The sequence below is a fragment of the Panthera leo genome, chromosome B3, assembly GCF_018350215.1.
Source record: "Panthera leo isolate Ple1 chromosome B3, P.leo_Ple1_pat1.1, whole genome shotgun sequence".
Classification (NCBI taxonomy): Eukaryota; Metazoa; Chordata; class Mammalia; order Carnivora; family Felidae; genus Panthera; species Panthera leo.
The window spans coordinates 92,936,963-92,948,229 of record NC_056684.1 but is presented as its reverse complement, the minus strand read 5'-3'; the positions used below and the strand labels follow the sequence as shown (position 1 = coordinate 92,948,229).

The following is an 11,267-nucleotide window of genomic DNA, read 5'->3' as shown; positions in this document are numbered from 1 at the left end:
TAGCTTAGTTGTTTGTTCATACTCTAAGAAGGGAATGGAACATGGGAGTCACCCTAGTAAGCATGCCTGTGGTATTTATCTTTAGTTTGTCCTCATTTGTTGGATCAGATCCAGTGACAATGCCTCAGATATTAAATCAACCCTAATAATATTTGAAGGATAAATATAAGATTATTTGCTAAATTGGGGGTAAAAGGTTTCTTTTGCTGCAAAGAACTTGGACATTATTCCTTAAATTTGCTTTGTTTGTACCTTATCCCCCTTTGACATAGGCTGGGGTTTTAAAATCATTTTTGCTCTTCCCATAAGTATAGTTATGGATTTTGGCATTTAAAAATGTATTATTTCCTATCTTTCACTGCCCCCTGCTTCAGTATTCCTATTTTTTTTCCCTTAATGTTTATTTTTGAGAGAGAGCAAGCAGGGAGTGGCAAAGAGAGGAGGACAGAGGATCCAAGGTAGGCTCTGTGATGACAGCAGAGAGCCCAATGCAGGGCTTGAACTCAAACTGTGACATCATGTCCTGAGCTGAAGTCGGACATTTAACCAACTGTGCCAACCCAGTTGCCCCTGTATTCTGATTTTTTTTTTTTTTATTTTTGAGAGAGGGAGGGAGAGAGAGAGAGAGAGAGACAGAGAGAGACAGAGAGAATGCAGGGGAGGGGCAGAGAGAATCCTAAGCAGGCTCTACATTGCCAGCACAGAGCCCAACCTGGGGCTCATTCCCACTTCATGGGATCATGACCTGAACTGAGATCAAGAGTCGGACAGATGACTGAATGAATGAGCCACCCAGGTGCCCCCCTGTATTATGATTTTTCTAAGGATGTTTCAGGTTATAAAGAATTTTCCATACCTTCACCTTCACATTCTACAGAAAATGCCATTTAATTATTTTTCACCCATTTTCTACTTACTATTTGGTCAGCAGGGGATAATTGCTTCTTTCTACCAACCAACCACTACTGTAACAATAAACTACTTATTATCCTTAAAATCCAACTATCTTGAGGTCCAGAAGGCATACTTAAATTCTTTTACACATCAAGTCTATTACTGATAGGAGCAACTACCCAAATAAATAACTTAAAAAAGATATCTAAAAACTTCATTAGTAAAGAGAATCTGGGAGACTTGCTGTATATGAAAGAGGTAGAAAAAATATATCTTTATTAGCATGTTCAAGGTAGTCAAGATTTTAACAAACATCTTAATCCTCACAACAACCCTGTGAGGTAGGTAAGTCATTGTTTTGTGATAAATTAGTATTGTTCCAAATAAAGTGCAATTCTTAAAAGAATAATCTGCATTAGGAATAATTATGTTAATGAACCACTTATGTATATGCTAATATTTGTGTTGTTGTATACTTTGATTCATGCAATAAGGTGTCCCCACAAAAGTCTGCTGTAAATAAAATCCTATTTAAATACATGGTGGGGACTATTTAAATAAACTCTAGCGTAGATTTTTTTTGTAAAATAAATTGCTTTTTTTTTATCTTGCGCAAGATGCAATTTTCACAGTTTGCTCAAAGTGAGGCATTCTCAGCAACATTGCACTCACATTTAGTAATTCTTCTGTAAGCTACTTCAACATGGCACCAAGCCAATGTAAGACTGACTTAATTTGTTGAATTAAATTTGGTATATGGCAGTGAACTGTGTTATCATGTAGAAATCTCCAAATATACTACACTCAATCCCAACCCAAAATCTAAGATAGACTGTTTACTGAAATTAAACACTAAAGTGAATAATAATAAATTTCAAAGAGTATTTTCCCTTGAGAATAATACTTAATTTTTTCCCTTAAAACTGTAATAGGAAGAGAGATCTTAGGGTCTTTGAAAACAAACATAATTTCTGATAATTACAAAATTCTTGTGATTTATATTGCAAATCAAACCCTCATGCTATCAGTTTACTACTTACAAGGAAGCCAGCATTTTGTTACTCCAAAAATGTTAAGTATTTTTTTCTCTGTGCCAATATGACTTACTAGGACAAAAATATTCCAGACACTGTTTTCTCTTAAATATATATTTAAAGTACATTTCTATTGTTAATCCAACATTAGTAAACATCCAGTTGCCTAATATTTTTTTATAGTTGTCTTATCTTCAGAATAGGTTTTTATTAGAGGATTTCCATTACATTTAGTTATGTTATATAATTTACTTGTAACAGTAACTTTAATTAAACTTGGGAGCTTAGTTAACACTTAAAATTTGCTGGCAGGTATATAATACTTTAGCAAGTGGTTAAAGTAATTTGCCATTATAGAGAAATAATTCAAGCCCAGAAAAATATTCTCACCAAAGTATTTTTAAAAACTATTGCAGGAAAATTAGGCAAATCAACAAGTAAAAAAGACTAAGCCATCTATAAGTTGTACATTCAAATCCATACTAGATCCAACAGTGCACTTTGGATTTTAGTGAGGTAGGGCAAAAAATATAGTCAGATACACTTTGAACTGTTAAATTTATATAAACTGAAATACTGACTTGTAACCAGGTTTTATTTGAATATCCAAAAAGAAAAATTGAGAATTCAAATGATGAAGTATTTTCTTAGATTCAAGGACAGAACTGCAAAAATCCTTTGAGTACATATAAATGAAAAATACAAAGGCTACAAGATACATTTTATTTCAACATAATGTATGCTTGTTATGCTTGTATAAAAATAACCCAGGACATAGAAAAAACAAATACAAACATTTTTGCATAGATTCTGTATATATAATATTTACCTGGGGCTAAACACTGGAAAAATACACCTCTGAAACTAGTATAGTTCAACTATTTCCTTGGATACCAAGTATTTACAAAATAAAAGCCCTTCATCTGGGGGAGCATGGGCAGGAGGGAAAACAATTTAATTTAGCATCAGTCTATATTTATTTCTCTGTTGCTCGAATATAAACCAATGATGACAAGAGGAGAAACTCTGGGGGTTTATTTAACAAAATTAAATTCACATTTCTGAGGCCATCATAGTGCATCCAATGTCCATCAATCTGGAAAGCTGCAGAATAATGATGTTCCTCTTTGTTAAATAATGTGGCACCTTCCAACAAATACCTGCAAATTAAAAGACAAAGTATAGCAAAAAAGATAATACTTGGTTCTTTGATAAATATTCCTTCAATTCTTAATTAAGGAATAAAAATATCGATATTGTTTGCATTCTAGTCCCTAAAAATGATATCCATCTGTAAAAATCATGTGCTATAATTGGTAATTTGAAGTAAAATATTTAAGAATTTAAAAAATTGTACAATTGAGGAATTTTGAAAAACACTTTAACAGATTAACGATAATCTGTATCGTTTGGTTACATAAGAGAACACACACACAAAAAGCCTTTCAAAGGCAAAAAGTTGAGACTCTGTATGTCCTAATTTGAATGCAGATATTTTCATCTCTGATATTGAAAGTAATATTTTTTGTTTAAATGATGACCTCCTACTATATACTACTTTGACTTGAAATACAAGTAATAGTATTTACTGTTTACTATGTGTCAGGTACTATCCTAAACACTTTACATGTGTTATCTCATTAAATCTTCACAATTATTACCAGATAGGTACTGTCAGCAGTGTTTAATAGAATAAGAAACTGATGTGTAAGCTGGTTAAGTTCTGGCCCACGGTTACATAGCTTGTAAAAGGTGGGGCTGGGATTTGAACTCAATTCTGTCTATTCCATAGTCCAACCACTGTGCACACTGCCAGTGACTGACTCCTACTAATCTACAGATTAGTAGATTCTAATCTTACTCAGGATACACACAATTAGAGAGAGCTACGGGACACCTGGGTGGTTCAGGTTAAGCGTCTGACTCTTGATTTCAGCTCAGGTCATGACCTCACAGTTTATGAATTCAAGCCCGGCATTGGGCTCTGGCAGCTCATAGCCTGCTTGGGATTCTCTCTGCCCTTCCTCTGCTTTCTCTCTCTCTCTCTCACTCAAAAATAAATAAACTTAAAAAAAATACACTAAAAAAAAAAAAAAAAAAGAGATAGCTATGATTTTTTTCAACAATATTACCTTAAGAGCTCGTCACAATCATGATGGGATAGCAGAAAAATAGAAAATAAATGTATTTTTTATTAGTTTCATAAACCAAATAGGAAAACACCTACTTGTGATCAGATAAATCCAAGTAATATGGTACATATGCTAGATCTTCAGATTTCCAATGCTGCATATTTAAGACAACAAAAGGGGGTGCCCCATGGCAGAAAACTCGCTGGGAAAATTCTCTTAAGCCACCACATCTAAAATTGAAAATAGGCATGAACTTTATTACACTTAAAGCAAAACTGCCTTTTATCACTTCTGGATTGTCTTAATTACTTAATTTCCTAATAAGCATAATTATCTATTTTAGGCATGGGTAATGGTGTGGCTACAATAGTATCTTATATACCTATACCCAGAAGCTTATCAGCTGTGAGATTCTATATACAAGAAGTCATATACTTGCAAAACTCCAGGAAAAGCTAGCTATCTTTTTCCTAAGCTTATAAAAACATGTAGTCTTTTGAACTGATATAAAAGCTTTTATTTTTATGTAGAGATACATTTGCTTTTTCTCTCTCAGCTGGTTTCAAGGAATAATGGCAGAGGTAAATAATATGACTCTTACAGTCATTTTTATATTACATAAAATTCTCTAATTGCATCCTTTTGCCATTAGGATGAAACAAATTCTGTTTTCTTAGCACTATTACATATTAAGCATGTGGATCAGAATATAACATACACAATTATACAGTAAAATCTCGATTAACCGGAATACTCAGAGCACAGTATTTTGGTTCCCAAATGTTACTGACTAAAGTTAATCAGAAAACCATTGTGTTTCAGTGTTTGCTGTTAAAATACATTAGTCTAGTTTCTGGACTTAAGTACAATTAACTGAATGTATTTTATTCTTCCCTTGTGATTAATTAGCTGTAAGATCATCCTTCTAAATATTAACTCTCATTGTACATTTCTGAAGATATAGAAATTGTTAAGCGACTGGGATGAATATGTTCTGCCCCTTTTGAATTTTTTAACTATGTTGAATTTTTTGGTTGCCATTTACCTCTTTGTCCTAAATGAGGAATGCAGAAAAAAGTCCAGTTAATTGAGGGTCCGATTAGCTGGGTTCCGGTTAACCAAGGTTTTATTGTACCTACTCAGCAGTGGGGAAAGAAAAGAAAAGGCATTTGCTTTGTATTCATCAATTAAATGTAGAATAATATTCTATATAGTGATATTTGATAATGACAACACAGCATAAAATAGCAGCGTAAACTACGGTAGGTGTTAAGATTCAAAAAACGTTAGGCTTCCTAAATACTTGTGAGTTGCTATTTCATAAAGTATTAACACCAAAGACCATATCTGTTCAGGTTTCTTTATAAAAAACATAAATACTTTCATCATAAATGTCTCTCATATACTCACCCACTCTCTTCACACAGTTCAATCCTGGAACAGAATAACTCATCCACAGCCAGTCGTATCAAGTTTCCATGAGGAATTTCTTGGGGAGGACTACAACAATTAAAAACGCATGTAAGAACTGCTTTGACATTTTTCATGTAAATACATTATTAGGATAGCAAATTTTACAGGTCAATTCATTATTAGCAAACCAAATATAAAAGTATAACCTCTGTTTTTCACCTTTGTTATAATTATAGGAAGTCAGCTGAACTTAATAAACATTAATGCATGAAGCTTTCCAAAAAACATCAAATCCTTCTGCAAACTGATCCTGAAATATGCAGTTGTTACTTTAAAATTTTTTCAAGAGATTTCAGTAGAGCAGATTCTGGTCTTAGGGGAAGAAAGGTAGGACCCAGAATCAGGAAAGCAGCCAGTTACATGACTAAATGCAAGTTATAGCATTGTTGGCTTCAGTTAACCTGATTTGTTAAAAAATTTCTTGCTACATACTTCAGAGATTGTTTTAAATAAAGGCAAAAGCCTTAAAAAGTTACATGGAATATAAACAGTATGACAAAAAATATTTTATTGAGAAGCTTAAAATAATAGTATTAATATAGGATTATAAATCATTATGTTTCAAAACATATATAAACTGATATTAGTTTTTGAAGAAACAAATTTCTAAAATGCTTTTTAGTTTACTATAGAATAACAAAACTTGGGGCGCCTGGGTGGCTCAGTCAGTTAAGCATCCGACTTCAGCTCAGGTTGTGATCACACGGCTCATGAGTTCAAGCCCCATGTTGGGCACGTGCTGACAGCTCAGAGGCTGGAGCCTGCTTCAGATTCTGTGTCTCCCTCTCTCTCTGCCCCTCCCCCTGCTCATTCTCTCTCTCTCTCTCAAATAAACATTAAAAAAATTAGAATAACAAAACTTTTTTCCGGGATAGAGATTTCAAAATCAGTGTCATCGTATCAGTAACACAGGAAAACGGACCAAGTGTATTTCAGAACAAGAGAGATATTCGCTGGCAGACTCTAAAAAGAGTATCTTCAGCTTTCCCTAAGTAGCATGATGTGATAATATTAAACTAAATATGTTATAAAGAAATGTGAATCTAGTAAGTTAGGGTATGTACTGTATATTCTCAAAAGGGAACATCTATTAGGCTGCTTTTGTGAACCACAGGGCCAAATACACTTTCTGACAACAATGTGTTTGGGCTTGTTTTTCTGTCCTGTTTTTCTACTGACAGTTATCCCTTTTCCAGCTAATGTGCCCTGGGGGCTTTAATGTTTCCCAACACTCCACTAGGGCTTGCCAGTTTGGCCTTCTTCCCTATCATTTACCAGCCTGGAGGTATGCCTTCTCTCTCGAAGCCAAAAATACTCAGTAGGCTATCAGCACCTCTCCTCGTCAGGGAAAAAGCTCCTCACATTCATGTCCTCTCCAGGTACGAAGATTCTGAGTTTAGGGTTTCAGTATCTAATTATGTCCTGGCCATGACATGAAGAAATGCTTTTTATTTTTTTAGAGAAAGTGTGAGTTGGAGAGAGAAGAGGAGGGAGGGAGGGAGAGAGATAGAGAGAGAGAGAGAGAGAGAGAGGGAGAAAATCTTAAGCAGGCTACATACTCAGTGAGAAGCCCAACTCAGGACTTCACACAAACCTTGGGATCATGACCTGAGCCAAAATCAACAGTCAGAAGCTCTACGGACTGAGCCACCCAGGCGCCTCTGAAATACTTTCAATCTTCTTGTTCATGTAGAAATAGCCTACCCAACAGAAATCCATTCAAGGGGTGACACATTTCAATATAGTGTTAAATATTCTTCAAGAGGTTACATTTATGACCCAAAAAATTAATTATCTACACACTCATATTAGCAAATTCAAAGCAAGAGTAAAACATTTTTCATACTAATTCATTACTTTCCCAGTGAAATAATTACTAGCTGGTTTTATAAAGTCAATTCCAAGATATTTGGATTTAATAAATAGTAACACTTGTCATGGGACTTACTATAGTCTTGCATTTGTGTGGTTACCATGTGTAAGTAACTACACAAGGTCTGTACTTTAGAAAGTGCTCTGACTATACTTATTTACTTATAGCAACATTCATTTAAAAACTGTATTATTTTCGCTAAGAGTGACACTTTAAAGCAACTTACTTTATATTAATCGTGCGTTGCTGATCTTCCTGTACTCGAGTTGGGCATCGCCAGTTGGAACAGTAACTCTCTTGTATGGTAGACATGAGATTTTCAAGATTTTTTGTAAAATTATCATGCTCATTACCAAATAAATCAATTATTAATGAAGCTTTATGAACTTCAGATTTGTATTGCTGTTTTTCCATCTTGTCCCAAATCCAAAGTAGCTTCACAGTTGTGAAACTGTAGGTGTCCATTAAGTAAAGGAAACAGTCTACAAACTCTCTACCTAAATGAAGAGAGAGCTCCCTGGGGAAATTTTCATTTTCATTAAGAATGACATATAGTAACATCAAGAATCCATCTATGGTGCAGGTATTTTTCAGTCTTATTTCAACATAAAGTGGCGTACAGGATACTGCTTTGCGGCCAGCTTTGATAGTAAAAACACCTCCCCAAGGAAGAACAGGCCTCCAAAATGAGCGATCTTGGTTATAGTTATTTTTAATTGATGCTTTGATCTCTTCAAACAGTGTCTTCATCCTGCATTTCAAAAGTTTAAAAATAGAACATGTAAATTTGTGACTTTATATGTTAAATTTTTGAGATGTGTTCAAATCAAAACAAACTTCTCTAAACATTCAAATTAGGTGTGCCTGACTGGCTCAGTCAGTACAGCATACCACTCCTGATCTTCCAACTGTAAATTCAACCCTCACGTCGGGTACAGAGATTATTTAAAAATAAAATCTTAAAAAAAATTCAAATTAAATTTGGTTAGAAGGCCTACCAATATAATGAAAAAATTTAAAACAATTCTAGCTGAGCCAGAATTGGCTCAGAATTGCCATATTGGCAATATGCATGGTCTCTGGAAAGACCATTTGGAAGCACGATCTTTTTTGAGGTATAGGATGAGCACATGATAGACTTTTACACTAATTATACTGCAGATTTTATCTTTGCTATAGGAAGACCCTGAAATAAATAAGTCCTAAATGAAAACAGAGCTTTTGAAGATGCAATCTAAATTTGGGTGGGTGTATTCCTAATGTAAACCTCTTTCTCCTCCCTTCAAAATACAAGCTGTGCTTCATTTCCTTTTTAATATGTATGGTTCCACTTATGAAATTGCTATAATGGAATTCTTAGTTCAGCTACAGAATAATGGCCAATTATCTTTTAGAGACCTCATATGAAAAGTAATCCACAGTACTTAACTGAATCATTGCCACAGCTGATACAAAAATCATTTCTATGCACTTTGGGATTTTCACTTGCAACTTAGGACCATGCTGGATACCCTATAATCCTAACTGCAGAGACCATGCTATGAAGATCTAACTTAGAACTTGGTAAGTAATCTGATTTTCCTCTCCGTACGTTTTGGGAATGAACAGGGACGTCCACCCTATTTAAACTGTTATTTATCCTTCCCCTAACCTTGAGGTTAGCTAAACATTTTGTTTTTAAAGTCTTTGCCAGTATTCTATAAACATGTTTGTGTCATAATGTATGTTATATAAAGCAAAGTTTTAAAAAGTTAAAGAATGAGGTCCTAATGAAACTGAATTGAAAATACTGCTTTACTTGGGACAGTAAATATCTAAACTAAAAATATCATAGGGTTTCTCAATGTTACTTTTATGGAAAAGCATATTTCCATGAAAAAGGAAAGCATCTGAAGAATAGGAAGAGACCAATTCATGACTGAGGTCAATGTCTTATTTTGACTTTTCAAGTGCCACACACATACTCCCAAGCACAACATAAATCCAATACTCAATACTGCAGACCTATGTGTTTTATTTGTGTAAGAAATTAAGTTCACATAGCATAGAGTTGTTGAATCACTGTTGTACACCTAAAACCAATGTAACACTATGTCAACTATACTTCAATTAAAAAATGTTTTACACTTAAATTAAATTCAAACCAAATTTACAATACTAGCAGACTAAAAATTCAGTTCTACAATATATTAAATGCAGACACACATGCACGGGCACACAGTATTTTTGGCTTGAGGCAAGATGCTATGGACTACAAAATATTCAATACTATATTTAGTCTTAAGTGTAGAAGTTTACACAGTTGGTAACATGTTGTTGGCTCTAGACAACCGTTTAGGAATAAGAGGGCGTGGTAAATCTGGAGATTTAGGCAAACACAAACTGTTTCTTCTTGATAGGACTAACATGTTTCCCCAGCAGATTAAAAAAATACATATATGGCATTCAAAACTTTAAAAATAAAAGTGACTTCCTTCATGGTTTCATTTATTTCTGTTTAAGTTTTAAGAACTTTGTAGCAAGGTCTAAGCCTGAGTTCTGATTCCCAAATGTTAAATTGTGAAGGAGTCATAAATCTGTTTTTCTTTAAATTATCTTTTAGACATGACCAAATAAGTAATATTTACAGCAATTGTTATACTTAAGAGAATTAAACTACACTTTTACATATATATATATATGTATGTACGTGTAACGAAATTAACTTCTCTAGCCTTTTTCTGCGGGGAGGGAAAGTGCAGGGTAGAGAGACTTGGAAGAACTAGAGGACGCTTAATCCTTTCAGCATTAACGTGGTGATTTGTTACAAAGTAAATTACAACAAAAATGCGCAGAAAAGGCGGAGAAATGGCTGCAAAGAGCTTTACTTAAAATTGTCTTGATATTTCTCCACATCGTCAAAGACTGTTTCCTTAGGCACCGTATTAGAAGCCCTGGAGGACATATCCTGCTGGCAATATCGTCCTGATTCAACAGGCCCTCCAGTTTAAATAAACCTGGAAAACTCCCCCGACCTCTTTTTCCTTGGCAAAACGACACCTTTCTTTTGGGGTCATTTTCAAGGGTGACAATCTGTACTCCACGCTGATCGTGACGATCAGACCACTCGCCCTAGGCACTGAATGCCGGATTCCCTAAGAGCTCGGCGGTCCTAAGGGTCCCCTGTCGAATCAGCACCCCGAAATAATCTGAAAAACGGCCACGCGCTCCCCCTTGAAGCAGCGCGGGGCTCTGGGCAGGGACCCGCTGGGCGCGCGGTGGGCGCCCGCCTCCGTCCCCCGCGCTCCGGACACGCCTACCCCGCCCCCGGCCCTCCGCGCAGGCGAAGGCCTGGCACCGAGGGCTGGTCCCGCAGGGCTGGCAGGTCCCTGAGCCAGGAGCAGGTGATACGGCTCGGCGCCCCTGCCCACGGCCAGGCAGTGTTCCCCTAAGCGCCTGGGACTGCGGGCACTGGCGGGAGGTCCGGGCCGCGGAAGGCGTTCCCACACCGGCCAGTCTCCGTCCACCAGGAAGCCGACTTCTCGTACCTCCCCGGGGACCGAAAACCGCCGGTGCCGCCGCACCCGTCGTCGCCGCCGCTTGCTCATGGAGAGCCCGTGCTGCCGCCGCCGCCGCCGCCTCATCTACTAGCACCGCCCGCTGTCTGGGCCTCCCCGGCGTGAGTGCTGGGCTCTGGCACGGCCTCCATCGCACCCGCCGCGGAGGGAGCCACAGCAGCTCCAGCGCCCAGGCCGGATCCGACCGGACCCACGGAGCCAGGACCGCAGGACGCGGAGCTTCTTATTACGGAGGAAGATTCGGCCTGACCTCGGCCCCCCTCCCCCCAGTCCCTAGTTCCCAGCCGCCTGACGGCGCTGCTGC

General features: G+C 36.9%; 1 protein-coding gene across 2 annotated transcripts in view; it reads right to left on the bottom strand.

Moving 5' to 3' along the window:
• The window catches only part of CB3H14orf28 (chromosome B3 C14orf28 homolog), an 11,807-nt gene extending 774 nt beyond the window's left edge, over nt 1-11,033 (bottom strand). Inside the window, exons 1-5 of one of the 2 annotated variants that reach the window (XM_042943053.1) lie at nt 10,934-11,033; nt 7,633-8,157; nt 5,471-5,560; nt 4,156-4,290; nt 2,986-3,088 (exon numbers count right to left, since the gene is read on the bottom strand). In XM_042943053.1, the coding sequence (XP_042798987.1) occupies nt 2,986-3,088; nt 4,156-4,290; nt 5,471-5,560; nt 7,633-8,156 (852 nt within the window). In that variant the 5' untranslated portion in view covers nt 8,157; nt 10,934-11,033. Of the gene's footprint in view, nt 1-1,138; nt 3,089-4,155; nt 4,291-5,470; nt 5,561-7,632; nt 8,158-10,933 lie in introns of those variants that run through there. The other variant, XM_042943052.1, reaches the window with a different exon arrangement.
• Between the last annotated feature and the right edge of the window lie 234 nt (nt 11,034-11,267).